Source organism: Candoia aspera, chromosome 2 (assembly GCF_035149785.1).
Source record: "Candoia aspera isolate rCanAsp1 chromosome 2, rCanAsp1.hap2, whole genome shotgun sequence".
In the NCBI taxonomy this organism is placed as follows: domain Eukaryota; kingdom Metazoa; phylum Chordata; class Lepidosauria; order Squamata; family Boidae; genus Candoia; species Candoia aspera.
Window position 1 is genome coordinate 50537907 of NC_086154.1, and position 22292 is coordinate 50560198.

General features: G+C 42.1%; 1 protein-coding gene across 2 annotated transcripts in view; it reads left to right on the forward strand.

Annotated features, from left to right (window-relative positions):
- Positions 1-1182: 1182 nt before the first annotated feature.
- The window catches only part of SUSD3 (sushi domain containing 3), a 49240-nt gene continuing 28130 nt past the window's right edge, over positions 1183-22292 (forward strand). For both annotated transcript variants that reach the window (XM_063291788.1, XM_063291789.1), the window contains exon 1: positions 1183-1627. In XM_063291788.1, the coding sequence (XP_063147858.1) occupies positions 1540-1627 (88 nt within the window). In that variant the 5' untranslated portion in view covers positions 1183-1539. The remainder of the gene's footprint in view (positions 1628-22292) is intronic.

Genomic DNA, 22292 nt, shown 5'->3' on the forward strand with positions numbered 1-22292 from the left:
TGGACTGGCATTATTATATACTTGTCTGTAGAAGATGTACAACATCTGTTCAGTACTGGAGCAGAATATTTGATGGTTTACCTACAAATACTCTTAATGCTCCTGTTGGCCTCACCTTCTGAGCCACACAGCTGCAAATCATCTATCCAGGCCTTCTTGTAAGGTAGCTGTGGGTGTGCAAACCCAGACGTGTATAATACAAACCATACTTCAGTATGGGCTTATACCTTTATACATTGAGAAAATAAAGTATTATCAATTCTGCTTGTGCATCAAAAATATTCCAGATACATGGGGGTTTCTGCTTAAGAGTTAGTGCGAAGTAGTGGTAGCACTGAGAAGACCGTGCAGGTTTAGTTCCTCCATCGTGGAAGTAACTTTGGGCTGAACTATTTTGCAGCCTAATCTACATCGTAAGGCTCTGGTTACAGAAAATATTGAAGGAGGGCGCGCTGTGTATAAACTCCCGGAGTTTAGGCAGGGTATGAATTATTAAAATAAGGAGCAGCGCAAAACATAAATATGCGCCTTTGTAGACAAAAAGCCCTACCATTGCCTTCTGAGAGTATTCCGCGGAGTGTGATGATTCCGCTAATCCCCAGCGGAGTGTGCCTTTGCACGCAATATTCTTCTCTTACACAGCCATAAGTGTTGAAGAAATTACTCATGCATATTCATGTGGCCTAAATGGTCCTATGCTCTCGTTTTTTTCAAGGAAGGGAGATTACTTCGGACTAAGGAGTGCGGGGGCCCTCCGCGGCCGCTGCTACCGAGGGGGGCCCCGGATTCTGTCCTAACGTCGGCGCCAACGCACCCGCGGCAATACCGCCAGCCGGCGTTTTGCCAGATGGGTCGCGCAGCCCACGCTGGTAGCGGCGCCTCTGAGCCGCAGGACGCGCTCTTCGGGACTCTGCCTCTTGCGCGGTCTTCACGGGGGAAGCCGCCGCACACCTTTGGATTGGATATGGCGCGGCTGAGTGGCGCATCCGACGGGAGAGATCTCTGTCGGCGCGTCGGGTCCCCCAGTGATAGTTGAACAAGAAGGAGAGACGATCTCCGCTCCCTCCGCCCGGGCTCAGCGCTACAGAGGAAACGAGGTGTGCCTTGTGTGGCGGGGAGGGGGGGCAGGGGAGGGCGGGATCTCCAGGTGCTCAGCACCGTCCTTTGCTTGCCGTTCGCTAGACGCCGCCGGGGTGGATGCGGAGGGGACGGCGAGCAAAGTGTCGGCAGTTGTAAAAGGAGAAGTGAGAAGCGAAGGAGGCAGCAGGATCCAGCCGTCGCATCTCGGAGTCGCCCAGAGCAGCAAGCAAGAACGGCAGCTGTCCTCGCCTGCCGCTCCTGCCCGCAGAGAGAAGCTTGCTGGTTCCCCGCGATCCCTCAGCCGCCGCGGAGAGGCCAGCGGGGAAGACCTTCCCTGCCTCCCTCCCCCGGGAAGAGTGTGGGATTGCCCGGAGAAGAAGGGGCTGCTGCGTCTCCACCGCCAGGTCGCCCCCTGCGGGTCGGAAGCCCCGAGGGTCGCGCTACGAGGGCCGGGGAGCCATGCAAACAGCCACCGCCTCGATCCTCGACGTGTCAAGAACGGTGGTGATCCGCGAGGAAGGCAGCCAAGGGCGGAATGAGTCCGCGGGTGAGAAGGCAGCTGAGAGGCGGCGGGGAGCTTAGGGCGGGCGGGCTGGCGAGCGGAGAGCGGGTGATTGATCGACGAGAGCGATGATGCCGTTAGAAGAAAATGCCTTTCCGGGTTTGTTATGCGGGACGGGGGCAGAGGACGGCGGGGGTGTGGGGAGTCAATTTTCTCCCCATGCTGCATCTGCGAGCATCCGTTGCTGCTCCGGGGTGCCCCAGCCTTCTTTTCCCGCGTGGTGCCGGTGAATTCTGAAGTTCCACCCTTCCTTAGTTTAGGCATGCCCTGCCTGTGTATTGAAAGATGCGGGGCAGCCTGAGCACTGCCCGAAGCACGTTTGTCCTTGGGAGTGGGGTTTCCTCGGAAATAAAGTCCCGGCGGGAGTTGAGTTAAACCTTGCCCCTCCCCCCCAGCAGCTCTGAGGACATGGGCAGGATGGCTTCCTTCAGTTCCAGCCGTCTCCCCTGGAAAGATCCGAGGTACCAGAGATGGAAGATACATTTCCTTAAGAACCTGAAAAACGACTGTTAACCAGAGTACACAATAAGCAGTGAGGCACAGACTACTGGTCTGTCATAATAGAAAGCAGCTTGTTCTAGCCAGGCCTTGGTTCCCCCTTGATGCTCCAAAGGACCTATCAGACTTTTGATCTGTCATATATTTGGTAAGCAACCCCCTTTCCAGTGGGATGCGATGGCGCTGCGGGTTAAACCGCTGAGCTTGCCGATCGGAAGGTTGGTGGTTCGAATCCGCGTGACAGGGTGAGCTCCCGTTGCTAGTCCCAGCTCCTGCCAACCTAGCAGTTCGAAAACACGCCAATGTGAGTAGATTAATAGGTACCGCTTCGGCGGGCAGGTAACGGCGTTCCGTGTAGTCATGCTGGCCACATGACCATGGAAGTGTCTACGGACAAATGCCGGTTCTTCGGCTTTGAAACAGAGATGAGCACCGCCCCCTAGAGTCGGACACGACTGGACTTAATGTCAAGGGAAACCTTTACCTTTACCTTTAACCCCCTTTCCAATTATTACTGCATTTGTTTCAACCTTCTGAGATGTGCCAAGTGTAATGTCATCTGAGGGCATATGATGTCACATTCATAGTGAAACTAAGCCCTCTGGGTGCAATCAGTACGTTAATGGGACGCTGCCAGATGACCCAGTTGATGCTGAGAATTCCATGAGGGAAAAGAGGTGGAATAGAAATGATTAAGGAGAAGTTGTCTGAAACCCATCCTGAACCCAAGGCTCAGATATGTTCAGGACATCCTACTTTGACTTATTCCCACAGGAAGAGAGTTCCCTGACTGAATATCTGAACTGGGCTTTTCAGTATAGACAAAGAAATATGAAAGGAATCCAAAGTCTACCATGCAATTCAATTAATGAGCCACTCATGTAATCTCTGAGAACAGTGACAGATATGGTGTTGAAGCAGAATTGGTACATTGAGATGGAGGTCTGCTTGTGTTGTGGTTCATCTACCTGGAATTGGAACCAGATTCTATCAGAGCAAAAATATATATTATGTGAGAGATGACTGATTGGTTCACCTAATTTTATTTTTTATTTCTCTTTGCCCCGTTTTTGTGATATCACTAGTACAGCCCCCACACTTTCCGGAACGCAAAGATGAAAATGTTGAGAGATCTAATAATGGACTTTCCAAATCTTTAATTTATCTAGAAGAAAACAGCTAAACTTACATTTGTAAGTTTATTGTACCCATAATGGGTACAATAGAAAGATATCTATGAACAGATCAGGTGGGGACCATGGCATATTGCAACTTGGAATGCATAGAAATAGCAAGCAACATGAATTAATGAATGAAAGAAAAGAAAAAGTAGATACGTTGTGTTTCTGTGAAACTAAGAGAAAGGGGAAGGATGTAATAGAGCTTAATGAAAGTATCACCTAGGTTGTGGGTGTATATAATATTTGCAACAAATATTATAAATATTGTCTGATGCAATGAGAGGCATGGATCTGAAAATGAATGTATCAAAGACCAGAGTGGTTAGTTTGACAGCTAAAATGGACTAAATGATTAACTGGCAAAAAAACTAGAGCAAAGTTTCCTCATGCTTTCTAAAATATGAGGAAATGTTCAAATGCTGGTAGAAAAGTAGTGGGTAGTTTGTGGTCAGTTCCAAGGAAGGAATTTTGAAAAAAAAAATGTATATGGGCATGCTTGTAGTTCCTTAAAAAGAGGTGAAAAATTTAAACATTAAAGGCAATGTAGATATTTTAACCACATCATATATTGATATATATATATATATATATATATATATATATATATATATATATATATATATATATATATATATATTCTCTCTCGTTCATTAATTCCATACTTTCAATTTCTCTGGCTTCCTATTTTTACTCCTTTTTTGTGCGCTGCATAACTTGACTTATGTGGAAAGGGAATCATGTGAATGTATATCCATACACACATGCACATGCACACACATATACATATACTGTATATATACATACAGTGTGTGTGTGTGTGTGTTTATTTATTTGTTTTCAGGAAACCTATGTAATCACATAAGTATATTCAATGTGTTCTAGAGATGAGGCAATCCAATGTATTGTTTGGTTTGATGGGAGAAAAGAAGGCCAAGCCTACAAAATGCAAATTTAGAGTAGCTTTTGCCCTCCCCAGTTTTCATTGGGATCATAGGAAATGAGCTGTGGAATAGTTCACCCTCCTGTCCTGAGCCGCAGTCCTGAGAAGATTCACCCGTGCTGCTGTTAGCCCGAGGGGGGAGAAGTTCCTTTTGGCTTTCTTTTTCCAGATGAAATGTCGCCTTCCTCCCATGTCGACTCTGGTGTTTGAAAAAATGAACCTGCTTCTAAGTGAAGCATTAGCATTGCATTCATCTGGGCTCCAAATTAATTTGGTTGGAATGAAAAGCAGATGTCTGTTACCTGGTATGTTTAAATAAAGCCACAGAAAAATAGAAACCTGATTGATTTGCTAATGTCATCTCAGAAATTAAAAGGAAACATGCATCCTTTTAAGTAGATTAAATTATACCTTAAGTTCCTTCTTGCTTCTGCACCAACATTTGGCTGCTTTTAGAATTGGTGCCATAAAGAGGGAAGTGATGTCAGGTGGGGTCAAGCAATAAGCTGGCCTCATGCAGGGAGAGGCGTGCTGGTGAAGGCTCTGACTGTGCTCCTTAATGGAATGTGCCTGCAGACATGCCGTGCTATGGAGACTAGGGCTACAGTATATTCTGAAAGTCAATAAAAAGTTCCTTGATACTTGGGACTGGCGCTGTGGTACTGCTTTCTTGAGAAGTCATTTACTACATTCATAACAACCATCTTCACTTCCGGTCCCCGCGACTAAGACTGGGTGTCCAAAGCTCCATCATTGCAGAGGAAGGCTTACTACCACGGTATAAGCTTGGCATTGCAATTGCAGTTCTAGATAGCTCTAAATCAGGGAGTACAGTCTCATAGAGCAACTGACTGATTAAAAAGAAAGGAAAACATTAGGAGAGTTGTAAATATTATATTAAAATTAAATAATTAAAATATATTAAAACATTACAGTAATATGAAAACAGCAAAGCTAACAGCTAGTACTACAAGAGGCTATATTTAAATAGTCTGTTGTAGCTTCTTTGTGAAATGCTAAGAATGAGGATTAATTTCATTGGGTTGGATGCAAGAGATGGACTTCATAACTGACAGTCTGGCTATTGTGTTGGAGTGTCCTCAAAAGGGCATCTCCTACCGATCCTCACAGTCAGATTCATGAGAAAAGTGGCCTCTCAGATAGTCAGGTCCTAAAATGGTGAATTGTGTCTGGTAAACATCTGGTAGCCTGTGCTGATGTTTCAGTAGCAAAATGATATGGCTGTGTTATCATTCACCTGTTAACCTGGTGGGAAGAAGAGAAGAATGGAGGGTCTGGAAAATGTGCTAAGGGTGAGAAACATATACATATATAAAATAGTAAAGAATTCCATTCCATTGTCTTAATAGACCATGTTCATGGTATAAATTAAAAAGCATTTTTAGGTGTCCCCAAGAATGGAAATCAGTTCCCTGTAAAAGCCTCAGCTCAAATCCAAGATTTTTTTTTTAAAAAAACAAACTTCTTAATGAGGACTGGACATGTTCAGTGGTCATACACTGCTGGCAGATGGGGAGGAGGAGAAACTGGATCATGGTGGAAGTCATAGAGGACAGACTGGACAGTGAAAAATAACTTTTCACAGTGCAACATCTTATTATAATTTTCACTGATTGTATCCCAACAGGTTTGGTTTAGTTTGGCTTGGTTTTGCATCTGGCTTTTGTAACTGGTGGTTGAAAAGGTTTGATTCTGTTGATACAATTGTATTTGGAAGTGTTATTTTAGGCCATGGGAAGTGGGGAGGTTGGGGGACTTTTTAAAGGCAGAAATGGGAATAGTTTTGATTTTTAGAATTTTGCTGCTCCCATTCTTACACTTATCAGTCCTCCCCAATTAGTCCTGCCCCCTTCGAGTGACTTTACCATCCTTCTGGCAATTTCACCTATAGCCCTCTAAGTGATCAAGCAAAAGCAAGTGAGTTGCAGCCCCAACCTCTGCGAAAGTTGCCCACCCCTGTTGTAAAGGATATGGGCAGAGTAATAATCAGACTCATAGAATGGCATGAATAATGGTCTCCTTTATGCCTTGATATGTAGGGGAAAGAGAGAATGGCTTTGAAGGACAGGAGGAAGAGCCACCACCAAGGCAACGGTCAGGTAAATGGGGCCTGAGTGCAGGTCAAGAATGGAGCATGAGTAAACATCTCAGACAGGCCCCTCCTTAGTTCACATGGAGATACTGTAAAGGGAGGGAGATTTGCAAGATTCTGTTACCGAAGCTTTATTGTAAAAGTAGTACTGACCGACACGACATTGGTTTTCTAGTTTGGGCTACCTTGAAGAGCTGGCTGGCATCATCTATTCTGTTCTGTCTATCTTTGAACACCTACTACCTTTCCTCTATCTAACTATTACCACTTGCGTTGTATCTGACAAGGTATTTAGAGAGTAGAACATTTGAAACCTCCTTGAAGAAAACGTCTGTTGTTGTCACGCCTTATAAAGGCTGTGTATCATTTGACATGGGCTTACTATAAAACTTCCAGCGGCTCAACCCTTACCTGAGTTTGATTTGCCTTAGAAGCAGATGTACTTTAGAGCGTGTGAGGCTTCTGGTCATTTTTATATATAACTTTGTTGGCAGATGTACAGTATGAAGAACATCTTGAGACTCCAACAAAGAAACAAATGTACTACCCCACATCAGATTTTCCAAAGAAGCAGACATCATCCTTGAACTTTGTTATCTTACAATGTCCATTCAAAAATCTAGCATTTCTTCTTTGATATAAATCAAAGAAGTAAATTGAGATTCTTGTAGTCTTTGCTGTCTTCCAGAAATGTACATAAAATGGAGAAACATGGGATCGCCATCCCCCAATATGAACATGGAATATGCCAGAAGTCTCTTGAATCAAGAAGCAATGATCTAACAAACATCTGTCATTAAGACATATCATCTAAATATCCCAGTCTATTAATACCCCTTTGTCAACTATTTTAAGGCTGTGGTCAATATTGTGCTAGAGCAAGAATGGGCTACCTCTGGGGGACTAAAGACTGCATGTGGCTCTGAACGTCATTTGCCTCCTCCTAAGTTGGAAATATATGGCCAAGGATTCATTTGCATGCACCCTTCTTATAGCCACCTCTTTGTGGCATCAGGAATTTTCTAAGATTATGCATGGAAAAAAAATTCCCACAAGGAAAATGAAATAAAGTGCATTGAGCATCCCTAAAATTATAAATACCACCCAAGCAGAAAATGCTGCCCTCCTTGGTGATGATATAGCCCATCCATTACGGCTCTTGGTGGGCAAGCCCCTTTTTTCAGAAGTTTCTATGCTGCTTGCTTTCATGCTTAGTTTAGGAAAGAGAGACAAATCTGCCCAGAGTCATTCAGGAGTGGCCCGCATATAAATCTGCCACTAGAGCAAATGAATAAGGGATACTGCAAACAGTTCAGCCCCGTGCCATAAAAAAGTTGCATTCCCTAGCCTGAGAAAAAATCAAGGCAAGGGGCACTTGGGGTCTTCTTGACAGAAATTTTAGAGGAAACCCCATACAAATAATTTATGATGAGAATCTGAAAAAACCTGTATAAAGGGAGCCGGCCTGGACTCTCAGCCTTCTCTTCCCAAAGGCAGCTACACTATCACACTCTGGAAGGAGACTGAATAAACACAATACACTGGTGACAGTGTAACTGCTTTCAAGAAGAAAATATGCTCCATTTATTGGTCATAAAACAATGGAAGTAGAATTTTGGTTTCTCTTTCCTCAGGGGTTGATAAATAAGATTTTCCAGGGGCTGTATTACTGTTTGAAAGGATGGCAAAAGCCAGAGAAACGTGTTTGTGCGTGGCAGGGTACAGATACACATATCCTTGAAGTGACTGCCTAGGAGCTGTTCTTGTCAAGGAAGCAACATGTTCATGTCCTTGTGATCTTCAGGATCAAGCTCAATTCAGGGGAACTTACCTGATTTAAGGACATACAGTGATAATGGTACTCTCTCCCCACCCCCCACCCCCAGTTTTCTTATTTTTGCTGTTGTAGTTTTATAATTGTTGTGAGCCTCCCGGAGTTGTGTTTTACAAGATGGGTGGCTGTATAAGCCTTTTAAATAAACAAACAAATAAATGATTCAAATAGACCAGTGTACACCAGATATATTGGACTACATCTCCCAGAATTTCCAACCAGTATTACAAGGGTGCCTAACATATACAGAAGGACATATTAAATAATCGATCACATTCCATTATTTCACCCCTGTATCCACATTTTTTCTATGTTCAATGGGATGGTTCATAGAAAGTCCAACCTACATTTTCCTGAATGTGGCAGAAGGCTCCATGTACCATTTATCAGATATGCCAAGAATTCCACTCGTGGTTGGCCCAGCACTAATAGAAAACCCCTGTATAGATCCCCTGTTCAGTTAGGGATGGGTGAAAACATTTGGTTTTGGTTTGTTGTTTTAATAAGACAACACCAACTTTATCAAATGTCTTCATAAATGGGATGGAAAGAACATCTGGCCTGGGTACCTTCAGGCCAGTTCCTCTGTCTCAGCCTGACCTGCATTACAGAATGCTGTTGAGAGGATCAGATAAGAGGAGGCTCACATATAAGCTGCCTAGAAATTTTCAGAAAACAAGCAGGATATAAATAAAATACATGAATGGTTATACATTTTGCAGCCACTATGGTTTCCCTTACACATCAAATTCATGTGATTGTTACTGTGAGCAAATTCATAATCCTCAAAGCATGAAGCAGCCACGTCCTTTGGAAGGCTTGGCATTCTTGATTCAAAGCTGTCCCCGGCTGTCTGTGATGCATGCACAGCTATTTTGCTTTGATGATGGGTACAGTGGAAGTATTATCTGAGCGTGCAGACGTGATCAGGGATAGCTTTGAAGCAATTGCGTGCATCTTCCAAAGAGTGTGGCTGCTTAAATGATTTGAGAAGAGCAGCTTTGCTTGTACCTCCGTTGAATGCTTTGCCCAGCTTATCTGTATCTCAATCTCTTTAGATACAGAAATCTACTCACTATCAGCTTTGCAGTAGGTTTACCTTTGCTTTATTGGCTCCCTTAAGGCCTTTGATTGTTTAGATGATGCCAGAATGTAGAACATAGTAAAATTACTGACTATGCCAGAAAACTGGATTATTCTTCTGAGGAATCTATAACATGAAAAAAGAAGCAACTGTAAGAGCTGAGTCTGGAAAAATAGAGTGAATCAAGGAGTGAGACAAGGATGTATATTGCACCCATATCTTTTTAATTTGTACAGTAAATATAAGAGCTGCAGGATTGGAAGAGATGATAGCTGGAATCAAACATAAGCTATCTGAGATATGCAGATGATACCACTTTATTAGCTATAGGTAAAGAAGACAGAGAAGATCTACCGTAATTACGAAAGGAAACATGGAAAGTGAAAAATCGTGGTTAACCTTATATATTAGGGAGACAAGCTTCTACTGTAAAAAGTTCTGTTGTTGTTAAGAAAAAGGTAATATTGGCCATGCTTAGTAAACTCATAGCTGATGTTGAAGAAGTGATAGTTTTGTTTAGATGTTTTATGGATTTGGGGATTAAAAAGGTCAGAGGGATGGGAAAGAGTAAGATAGCAATTACTCATAGAAGAAGGGTGGAAATCATAATTCTATGTTTTCTTTGTTTTTTCACTTACTCTTTCCCATCCGTCTTTGACTTCTTTAATCCCCAAATCCATAAATCATCTAAACAAAACTATCACTTCTTCAACATCAGCTATGAGTTTACTAAGCATGGCCAATATTACCTTTTAGGTAAAATAAGGGTTATTTTTTATTCATTTATTGTATTGAAAATTCACACACACACACATAGAGAGAGAGAGAGAGAGAGAGAGAGAGAGAGAGAGCCAGTTTGGTGTAGTGGTTAAGGCATCAGGCTAGAAACCAGGAGACCGTGAGAACTAGTCCTGCCTTAGGCACAAAGCCAGCTGGGTGCCCTTGGGCCAGTCACTTTCTCTCAGCCCTAGGAAGGAAGCATTGGCAAACTACTTCTGAAAACCTTGCCAAGAAACTGCAGGGACTTGTCCAGGCAGTCTTTGAGAATCAGACACGATTGAACAGATTAAAATAGACAGACAGACAGACAGATAGATCGTTTTGTTGTTTTGCTTTGTTTTGTTGAGCAGAAGAAAAGACAGGCAGTATGCTAGAGAGGTAGAGAGATTAATTCTAGGAAGGCAGGCAGTGACAATCTTACATAAGATCTGGATCTATTTGAAAGTTGATTCCAAAGAACAGATAAAATAAACCATCTTATGCTCTCCAACATCAAATATGTACTATGTCTAATTCTTTAACTGAAAATAAAGGAAATGTAAAGAATTTATTTTCATGGCAAAAATCTGTGTGTTCGTGCAGAGTTGGTGACACCCTGATGGCACATAATCAATCAATAATCAATCAAAGTATTTATTTATTCAATCAGTTGATATGTCTGCCTGTTGCTTATTAGCTAATGGTTTTCTGCAGATGAAATCTCTTCTTCTAGAGAAGAGAAACACTAATGGATGGTCATGAAGAACTTCTGTCACCTTAATATTCTGTACACACAAATCCTAATCTAGTGAAAGATTCACTGTGAAAAGCTTTTTCCTACTGAGATTTGATTCATGTAACTTCAAGAGGTTACAGGATAACATTAGAATTTTTATGAGAAAGTTATAGATGCCTCGCAAATGAAAAGAATTTGTTTGTTTGTTTTAGTGTTATGACACTTTGCATAGAACCCTTTTATGGTTGTCAGCAGTGTTGAAGATGGATAATTTTCCAGTTTGACTCTGGACACACAAGAAAGAACTTTTTACTGTACTGTTGCTTCCATCAGAAAATAGGGCTTCTAGTGAATGACTCCCATGAACTATTTGACTGTAGACATGCCATGGTTGGCTGCACATATTTAACAATCGGAGGTTATTCATGCGTCCTGTGGAGAATAATGATTAGGGCTGAGCCATGGGTTCTCCTGGTTTGCTTTTTCTTCATGAATAGATATTTTAGGTTTGTAGCCCACATCCATTTTGCTTCATGATTGCTTAGAGCAGCTAATCCCATTCTCCACTGTTGCTTCCGTTCCCTATTTTTTGTTTAATTTAGTTTCTCCTTGAGCAATTCCACTCAATCAGGGGCCATTTCCTGGATATGATAAGAGACTCCAATATGATATGAGACTACACATCCAGTCAGGTTTGCCAATGTGCAAATGAGTGTAAAAACAAATGAATCTCAATCAGAGCGAGGGAAATCTTTCTTATAGCAACTGTCTATGGAATCATAGCCAGCTAGGTGTCACGATACCGAATGAACATCCTCTGCAGCAATCCAGTAATCATGATCCAAACAGGGAGGACTCCCTTTTGCTATAAATTAGGATTTTCAGAGGGTTAGAAACCTAGGAAACTCCCTTGTATTAGGTCAGACTATTTTATACCTTCATCTCATCCATCTCTGGATCCAGCTGGCAGCAGATTTCCAGAGCCTCTGGCAGAGTCTTTCATATCACCTCCAGCTGATCCTTTTAACAAGCAACGCTGCTACTGAACAAGGATCTTCAGCCTGCAAAGCAGGACCCAAGGCACCAAACTACGTTCTCTTCCTTTTGGACTAGTGCTAATAATTGAAATACTAATATAAAATCTCTAGGCAGAAAGTTGCAGGAAGGCTTTTCCCAGCTAAGGAATACTTTTGTGTGTGTGTGTGCCTTCGAGGCAGTGTTGACTCCTGGTGACTGCCTGAACCAGTCCCTGCAGTTTTCTTGGCAAGGTTTTTCAGAAGTGGTTTGCCATTGCCTCCTTCCTAGGGCTGAGAAAGAGTGACTGGCCCAAGGTCACCCAGCTGGCTTTGTGCCTAAGGTGGGACTAGAACTCCTGGTCTCCCAGATTCCAGCCTGATGCCCTAACCACTACTCCAAACTGGCTCTCAAGGAATACTTTGGGCCAAGGTGTTTCAGCCCCAAACTACAGCAGCAGAAGCAACGGCAGCCCCAATCTTGTTCTACATTCTGATTGTTGAAGAAGAGTTCACTTTGAAGACTACCTTGAGATTTGTTTAAAAGAAGAGGCAGTTTATAGATGTGTTAAATAAAACTGAATAAAAAGATTGGCTGCTGCATGGAGCGAGGAGTACTGTAAAGGGCCACACCAAAAAGGAAAGTATTTTGCTGAGATGGTAGAGAATTTGCATGTACTTTTGGTTACTGATTTCTCAGACAGCCCACACCTCTCTCTGACTAATTTCTTGTTCTGTTACTTATTTGATGTTGGGACAGTCATAAAAGCCAAAAACAAAGGGAAGCCTTGCGAAAGGAATCCCTCCCTCCTTTCGCCCCATTCAAGGCAAGACCTTCAGCGCTGAGAAAGAGCCAGTTTTATGGCACAATATTAACATACCCTACATATTTGGTAGTTACTGAGCAAAATCCAGTGGAATTGGACTCAATCTCTAGCATTCCTAGGCCTGATTTAATGGTGCTATTTGGTGAACAAAAAGCTTTCCCCAGGCAGTGTTGCTTTTGGCCAGCATTGCTTGTGCACACAGTCAGCCATTTGCTAGTTCTTCGGTGTTAATCGACTGTTCAGCACTCTTTCCCTTTGAAAGAAACTTTGGCCATTGTTCCTGAGTTTATTTTTCAGAGGAGGAGAAGAATTTTTGGTGAAGTTCCTAGGATGGGGGTGTGAGTTGCTTGCATGTATCTTCTTAAGGGGTCCCTGTAAAACATGAACGTTGTTAGCTTATCTTTCATGATATACTTTCCCTGCCTCAGTGAAATGCCAGATCCTGATATCATGAGGACAAACTTAAGGGGCTTTTTCAGGGCAGGAAGTAGAAAAGACTGCTGAGCAGGGAGGTGCTATTGTCCAGCAGGCTTCAGGTAGCTCCTCTTCTCTCATTTTTTTAGTTCTCAGAATCATACTGCCAAAGTTCTCTGGTAAATTACTGCAAATTGGTGGTGCAATTGGCTTCTGGTTTCTAGTGGGAAAATAAATAAAGTGGGCGTAGGGTGCAACTTTAAATGTGGGAGTTGTTCACTTAAAATGGCAAGAAATTGAAATCCTGAAAATTTGGGGTGGGCTGGTTAGAAAAGCAATAATGCCCCATTCCATTATGTTGTGTCATGGCATTGCTGCCCTGTTCCATAGTGTTCCTTGTTCTTGGTCACAGGAAGTAATGAAGTGGTGAAAATAAGTTTTACCTCTAGCTGAAAAAGGCTGGCTTGCCATGCAAAGGAATGATGGTTGTAGATAAGGAACAGGAAGAAAGAAACTGCACTTGAAGTCCTAAAGCAAGTACAAAAGCTCTTCTAAAGTTCTGCAGTCATCTTAAAGCATCTTGAGGACAAAGGAGGAAAACAGAAACCTGTATTGCACAGGAACAACATTTCTGGAAAGCCAGAGAAAGGTTTTGGAGCAGTATTGCTGAGCACATCGGACTGGCACCTCTCTGTGCTGAGTACCCTAGGCAAGCTGCCTGAGCTCTACTTGAGGGTTAGTAGCTGCACTGAAACTTTGAATTCCTAGGAAGGTAACATTTTCAGCATGCCTAGTAGCCCTAACATGGAACTGAATTTTTGAATGATTACACCTTATATTATTGCCAGATGTCAGATCTGGAAACACTCATTTCCATTCATTTTTCTTTATCGACTATATTAAAACTAAAGACTGCTCAGAAGACTTTCAATCAATGGGCTTGCCATCAGCTTGCAACAGAGGCAATGGTTCATGACACCGAGTGCCCTCCTGCTGCTTGTCTCCTACTTAGTATGGAGCTGGGGTGTGCTTACGTGAGGATACAGAAGGTTGTCCAATAGTTTCTGAACTGAAGCCACATATTTCTTAGGGGTCCTTTATTATACATGTTACTAGCAGAGCAGCAATGTGTGGAGGTGAATCTTAAAATCTAGAAAGCAAAGCAAGCAGCTATTTGATTCCCAGATGTTGGGAATAAATGTCAGGGACAGCAATCACCACGATTCCTTGCCAATGAGTGTTGCAGAAACATCTAGATAATTGAAGAAAACGAGTTGGATTGTTTTATGGCCTGATACAGCAAAATGATGTGCTTAGCAGGAAGCCTGTGTCTCATCAGTCAGATTTTAAGATCTGGAGTATCTGTTCCAGCAATAGTTACTGTTCTTTGTAGCTATCTGCAGACATCCACATGCAGTAGATGAGTAAATAAACTAAAATTTGCATGAACAGTCTGCAGAGAATGGGAGAAAATTAGTTTCTGCCTGCAGCTCCCGCTGATTTTATATCACTCTGTTCTGATCTGTGCGGCCCTCATGCATTGACACAGATATTCTGTGAGTTCAGCTTGTATGAATGAAATACAAGTTACAACTAATGTATTTAGGTAGAGGGCTGAGATCTATTACCACCATCCGAGCCCCTCCTACTTTACGGCTTATCCATTGTATTTACTCAAAGATGCATAGGGCTTTTATAGAAACTAAAACTTAGTGAATGAGTGTGGAGAAAATATCTCAGTCCCAAAATTATGTCCATGTTTTTAAGGCAAGAAAGCAATATCCCTGTTTCTTACAAATTGTAAGATTTACTTTCAGACCTATCCTCTTTCAGACATCTGGTCTGAAGTACAGACATTTCAGACTTCAATAAATACTTTATCTTTCTTCTCTTTCTTTACTTTTTCATAGAATATGAGGAAATATATGGCATTATAAAGTTATCCCTGGTGACAATGGAAATAAAATGAGTGAAGAACATGGTGATCTATGTCAATTACAAAATAAAATAAAGAGAACAGTTTATACCTCTTCCATGAGTACTTCACATTTACAAATGCTGTGCTTATTCTGGCAATTTCCATTGCTGCCTATTTTTAACTAAAGAATAACAGTCAAAATGGAACGATGCAACACCTTTAGTTTCCTTTAATTAGATCATCTCTGTATTTAGCTGAGGTGTTAGGAATTAGTTTTTGCAGGGCTGGTGCTGAACCTGTTGAAACAAGGCTTTCATTGCTATCTTGGAAGAAGCTATAGTTCTTTAATCTGAGAAATTCTCAAAATATTGAGAGCACTCAATATCTTTACAGATCCATGAGGGAGAGCAATCGTTTATTTAATCAGATTTGGTGTTGAAGTAAATGAGAAAATGTAGCCGCTGGAACAAATCTAGTCAGAAAGTAACATAAAGGGACAATAAAAAGTGTTTGTAAAAATTACGTGTGTTTTGATTCTAAGGCAGACTGCAAATCTCTGTTGGAGTCAAAGCATGGAGCTATGGAACCTTCTTAAGCGCTTAAGTTGTGGGAGTGCAAAGCAAGACACCCCCCCTCCACCTTCAGAATTGGCTTAAGTTACAAGAGGAAATCTTTACGGTGAATTTTAGAAGGATCTTCTGAGTGTCAAGAGCCTTGTGGAAATGGTACAGACTGTTCATGGGCTTGCCTAATCACAAAATGGATGCCACGAGGGCAGAACCTCTGACAAAACATTAGGGCTCAGCATGCTTTGAAAATGATTCAGAGGCATCTGAGCCTTATGCAGGCACAGCACAGCACAGCACAGCACTGCTCTGCTATCTATCTCAAGTAGCCCAATTTCCTGGCTATTTTAAGAGTCACATTGACTTTTGTTAGTTGACTTCTTCCGGCAACCACAACCTTTTTTCAGACTCCCAGGCTGTAACTTTGTAAATAGGTGCCGGAGCATGACGCTTTGTTCTTTATTTCAGTTCCTTATATTTTACAGAGCAATAGAATCATAAACTTGGAAGAGGCTTTGTAGGGCATTGAGTCAACAGGCCTGCTAAGTGCAGGAATCCATATTAAAGTCTCCATATCAGTTCTACGTAAGCGCATCCAGTGAAGGGAGCTTACCACCTCATTGGTAACTGATTCCACTGTTTTTTGCTTTTACAGTTGGAAATGTATTATTCTATGTCCTGCACTCTGCAGTGAGAGAGTACAGATCCTGACTTGGTTTTGTGTGATATCCTTTCAGGGACTGGAAGAGAGTTATCACTATCCCCCTCAATCTTTTTATCTAAACACTCCCAGCTCCATTTTCGTGTTGTAAGACCTAACTACCAGCTCCTTGCCATTCACATGCTTCTCTGAATCTCTTCTAGCTTGTCCAAATTCTTCTTAAAGTGTGGTATCCTGGACAGGACACAGTGTATGAATAGGCTCTGAACAATACAGATAGGTAATTAAAGCAATATATTTTTAAACTATGGAGCCTGGCGCATGACAAGTGAAATGGGGCACTATGTTGCTTCTCCCTTGTATAAATCCATTGTGGTCATTTGTGGCTCAGGAATCCTCTGTGGCAGGTAGAGCTCTTTTATTGACTAGGGAAGCCCTATATTTGATGCTGTGTTTGAAAACAGCCCAGGAACTTGGGTTAGTACAAACTACAGCAGCTCAGATGCTGATCAGGCTGGGCATTTGATCATATTATGCTAATATGGAATTGTCTTCCCTGACTCCCAGTTTGTTTCCAAACCTAATTTAAAGTGCTGTTCTAAGCAGTAAAGCGCTTCAGACCTCAGAGTCTCTGAAGCAGGGCTTCTTCCCATGCATTCCTTGTTAGATAATTACAAAGGACTGGGCTTTTTCAGGGGCACTCCCCCCTCACCACTATAGAATAGTCTCCCTAGGGAAACCCCTTAAGCCTATCTTGTTATCTTGGTTGTATCAGACTAGACTTTTTATTCTCTTGGGCTTTTTATATTTCCCTGTTCTGCCATCCTGTTATGGTTTTAAGTTGTTCTGATCTCCAAGCTATGTTTTGGCCTGCCATGGGCACTTGTTCCTTAGACCCTGCTGCTTTTTATTGCTGCTTTCAAATGTATGCTTTAATTGGTGTTTCCATTCATTGTTTAATTGTTTTATGGCATATTTTATTTGTATTGGGGGTTTGATTATACTTTTAGTGACAAGGTGGTTCATACCTAGTCGAAGTACATAATGATAATAATAAATAAGGCCTTCTTCAATATATGTTTTTAAAATATAAATAGAGCTGTAAGGAACAGTGGACTTCCTTGGAACCTCAAACGTTAGCCATGGGCAGTTAATCTTTCCTCTTCCCACCCCTATCTTGTCCTGTTTTCCCCTGGAGCAAACAAGTCCAGAAGGTGGGAGATTTCAATTTGGAAGCCAGCCTGGGGAGAAATATTGACATATTCTTTTTCTGCCCGTACCAAACTAGTTCCCATGCTGACCTCTGGATACCTTTCAGTTTCAGCACTCACATAACTTCACATTTAGTGTGGCTTGAAACAGGGCTGTTTTGCAGAGGGTGAAAGACCAAGATGGTGGGTATGACCACGTGATCGCAGCCCTGCCACTGCCATCTTGGCTTTTCACATCCTCCCCGCTGCAGATGACACTGACTCTAAATCTCCAAAGTACAGGATTTCTTGTGCAGTGTTTAATAAATGAAAACAGAAGCATTCCTCTAACCTTTCCAATTCCAATCATAAGGAATATTTCACACCACTCTGTTCTTCTGCTGGCTCACTGCTGAACACTCTTCCCCACCTGCACTATGGTGGAATCAGGACTGAGTGAAGCAGCCCCTTGGATGGCAGTGCTGAGGGGTGGGGGGTGGCCTGGAGAAGGACCCTCCTGTTGTTTCTTCAGAGCCCCACCTTAATTTCTCCCCCATTAGAGGGCAAAGCTATGTGTGCCAGCCTGAGGTAGCTTTCTGAATGTCACTCCATAAGTTTGCATGTTGCCTTGAGTGCAGCGGAAGTACTTGACCTGTCCTTAGCCCTGAAATGAGAGTCAGAAGGCAGTCAGTCAGCTTTTGTACATAGAATTAGGAGTAGTGATGACTTCTGTCCTGCATCTCAGGCAGAAAATGTCTTCAGTCAGCCTTGTTTGGGTATGTGTGCATCCCCATTTATGAAATTCTTGAAAGAACAGAATTCCCTACATTCACCACATTCAAAACATCATAGTGGCTGCAATGTGCATATTTATTCATGCACTGCATTGGATTGGATTTATATAAGTTAACCCCGTTCTATTCAATTGCATTTGGAACCTCATAATTTTCCTTCAGACTGTAGCTCCGAAGACGGCCTTTTTAAAAGTGAAACTTAGTTATTTTATGATGTCTGTTTGGTGTCTTCCTCCTAGATGGGATAGTGGCTAGAACATTGTTTCATGGAGATGGAACAGTCTCCTTCTTCCATACCAGGAAGCCTACCTGAGGGTCCTCTGTTTTAGGATTTGGGGGCAGAGGTAGGGAACCAAATCCAGTTGAAAGGTGGATTGCTTCCCAGGGTCTTGTGGGCTAGAGAAGGTCAGTGTTTCAGGCTTCAGAGTGGGGTCCTTTCCCCTGATCTGCTAGACTGTTCTCAATACAGAGAGAGGTCAGCCTCTCTCTTTGATTGAGAAAGGTACTTCTTGAAGAATATACCCTGCATTTTTCTATAGGCTTAAAATACACCTTCTTATCAGTATTATTTCTGAATCATGCCCTTCATTAACTCCAGCGGGCAGGTGATCAGATGGATCATACCTGAGAGTTTTATTTTTTTGCTGGTATGGATGTGGGACAATTACTTTCCATCAGAAAGTGAGTCCTGCTCAGCTGAGCGTTTTAAGCATTTGGATGGGGAAATTCTAGAAAATGAGGTTGGGCCATGGAAGGAGAAAGGACTGATGGCAAGTATATATGGGTGAAATCTGTTCAGAAAGCTGAAGCTTTGAGAAGGTTGGAGCCAGCTGTGGTCTAGCAGCAGTTCTGATCCTGGGTAGTCATGGCACTTTGCAGTTCATCTGCCTGAACAATTAGTAACAGCCTGGCTGTGACAATTCTGGACTCTTCCTCCTGTCCACCTGTCCTTTCTCCCCTACCCCCTGCCATTCCTTACTTTGCTTTGAGCAGTGGCATTGCTGGTACTCCTGCTTCTTATCATACCATTGCCAATATTCCTCCACACTAGGAGGAGGAAGAAAACCATATAAGTGAATTCGGCAAAAGCAAGCTTTATGTGCACTCTTGAATATTTTCCCCTAATTATTATATGCTGTGGTCTTCATTGATTACAGAATCTGATTGCATCAAAGTATGCAAGTTTGTCTCCCAGAAATCAGTTGATCGTGATTGTTTACAGTACAGTCATACAAACTGCCCTTTTCTGTTAGAGGAGAGACAATAATTTGGTGGACCACATCCTGGAGGCCTCCAATTAAACTAATTGCTGCCACTTTTGCCAACAGTGCAGTCATTGTCAGGAGCACAGAGCAAGTCATGTCTCTGGGGTCTTTCTACATACTGGGGTTGAATAACTTTTCTGGTAGGAAACAGCTCATAGAAGGACATTTTTAATTGTATCTTGATTTTAGATGCACCGTCCTGAAGTCCAGGGTGGTGGGGTGCATTGTCTTAATCTCGTCAATTTTACTGATAAGCATTCTCTTCAAATTAAAATAAAAACAATATGATGACTTCTTTAAGCCTCAAAATAAGTCAGGCATAATTGAGCACTTGTTATATTTTTATCTACCACTGAAACGAGTTTCCTACAGCCGTCTTTCATTTTTATGATGCTGGTGGTGAAGGTATTACTGCCTCAGTTGGAAACCTGAGACTGAATAGTGTTGAGCCACAAACATTAAACCTTGATCTAAAATGTTGTAAAAAGGAAAATACTATTCAGGTCAATCCCCAAACAAAGGGAAATGCTATCGGGTTAGCAAGATCTTTAAAGGTTATTTGCAGAACCACCTTTCCCCAGTTACATCCACCCGGCCCACCAGAGCAGGGAGGCAGGGCATGTTGTGGGTCCCTTCAGTTAGGGAGGTACATCTAGTGGGACCAAGGAAAAGGGCCTTCTCTGTAGTGGCTCCCCCCCTTTGGAACACCATTCCCCCAGTGATAAGATTGGCCCCCTCCTTGCTCCTGTTCTGGAAGGCCCTGAAGATGTTCTGTCAACAGGCCTGGGGACCCCAAGCTTTGGAGCCAATCAAGAGGCTGGTATGAATGTGTTTTGCTGCTGCTGGGGGCATGTCTATTGTGTTTTTATTGTGTTTTTATGGTTTTTAATTCTGTAAGCTGCTCGGAGTCACCATGTGTGAGTTGGGTGGCCTTATAAATCTGTTTAATAAATAAATAAGTAAATTCAAGGATTTAGTAATTATATGGTAAAATCCAATACAGATTTTCTGCTGATGGTATGGCTTTTGTCAGTGGATCTGAGTATTTGATCTTTCTCCTTTCAGCTGCCATGCTTGACTTCAAAACCTCCTGGCAGGACATTGGACTTCACTTGTAATATTTCTTAATGAAAGAGAAGCTATATTTAAACTAAATTACAGTGATATTCTTCAAATATTCATGCCAAAGCATTAAATATATATTAATATATTAAATACATGCAACTTCCCTCTGTATATTTAATTAGTCCAAAAAATGTTGTCAATCAGTACCTTTTAGTTTTGATATAGAGCAATATGAAGTGTTAAATTATTCTGCATTTGAACTAGGAATGAAGTAATAATTAGGTGGCAGTCGTGGCCAGGAGGGCCTTTATGCAACTTCGTGTTGTTTGCCAGTTACACCCTTTCCTGGAACAAGAGGCCCTTCGAACGGTCACTCATGCCCTGGTCATCTCCCATATAGACTAGTGTAATGTGCTCTACATGGGGCTACCCTTGAAGAATATCTGGAAACTACAGCTGGACCAGAACGCAGCCGCATGGGCAATTTTAGGTGCCACATGTAACACCTCTGCTGGGTGAGCTGCACTGGGTTCCAGTTTGCTTTTGGGTCCAATTCAAGGTGTTGGTTATGACCTTTAAAGCCCTACATGGCATGGGGCAAGGTTATCTGAGGGACTGTCTCATCCCCATCACATCAACCCGCCCCACCCAGGCATGCAGAGAGGGCATGCTACGGACCCCATTGGTTAGAGAATTCCATCTGGTGGGGTCCAGGAGGTGAGCCTTCTCTGCAGTAGCTCCTGCCCTCTGGAACATTCTTTCCCCAGAGTTGAGACAGGCCCCCTTGCTCCTGGACTTCCGTAAAAAATTAAAGACCAGGTTCTGCCACCATGCCTGGGGCGGGAAGGAGAATACTCACTCCTGGGGATGGCTTGCCCCCTAGAATGGCCCTGCAGACTGATAGAGAACCCTGGACCATCTGGACTTCATCATTTTATATTTTATTCTGTATTTATATTTATATTTGTTATATAATATTTGTACTGTTATTTAATTTTCTTTTTATTGTAAACTGCCCAGGGTCCCTCTTCAGGGGGAGATGGGCGGTGGTGAATTTGATAAATAAATAAATAAAAATAAATTCAGATATGAGAATATTTGATCTAATGCAAAAGACCTCTATTTTAGTTTGTAATATGGGGCCAAGCTCCTAGTTGATGAAGAGGGAGCAACGTTTGTCTCTTTGAGATTGTCAGAATTTGTCAATCCAGTTAGCTTGTCTACTCTCCACAGGATAAGATACAGAGTTGTAAATCTCCTCTTACCTTTGAAACTATAATGCCACTAGGTAGCATTTATACAGCATATTTCAAGCCTGTAAAGTACTCCTTATACATTATCTGAATAATTTTTACTTCAGCTCTATAATACAGCTCAGTACTATTATCCTTGACTGCAACCAGTGTTGCTAAAGTTACTAGGGAATGTGTAGCTGAGTCAAGATTTGTACCAATAAATTTAAGGACTATAATTTATACTCTTAATCACTGTGTCATGTTGTATTAGTTTAGTTTTTAATAACTTCTGACTCTGTAGGATGTAATGGACATCATTTCTCCAGGATTGCCTAGCTGCCTTGTCTTCTCTTGGCCTCTTTTTCAATTCCCTTTTATTTTTCCCAGTATCAGGATCTTCTACAATGATTCTTTCTTTCACATTATATGTATCCAACATATTTAAGGTTTAGCTTCATTATTATTGAATAGCTTCACTATTCAAAGGCTTCAGTTTTTTTTGTTCAGCCTTTTATTCATTCAGCCTTTTCTAGTTACAGCTGGAAAACCATGGCCTT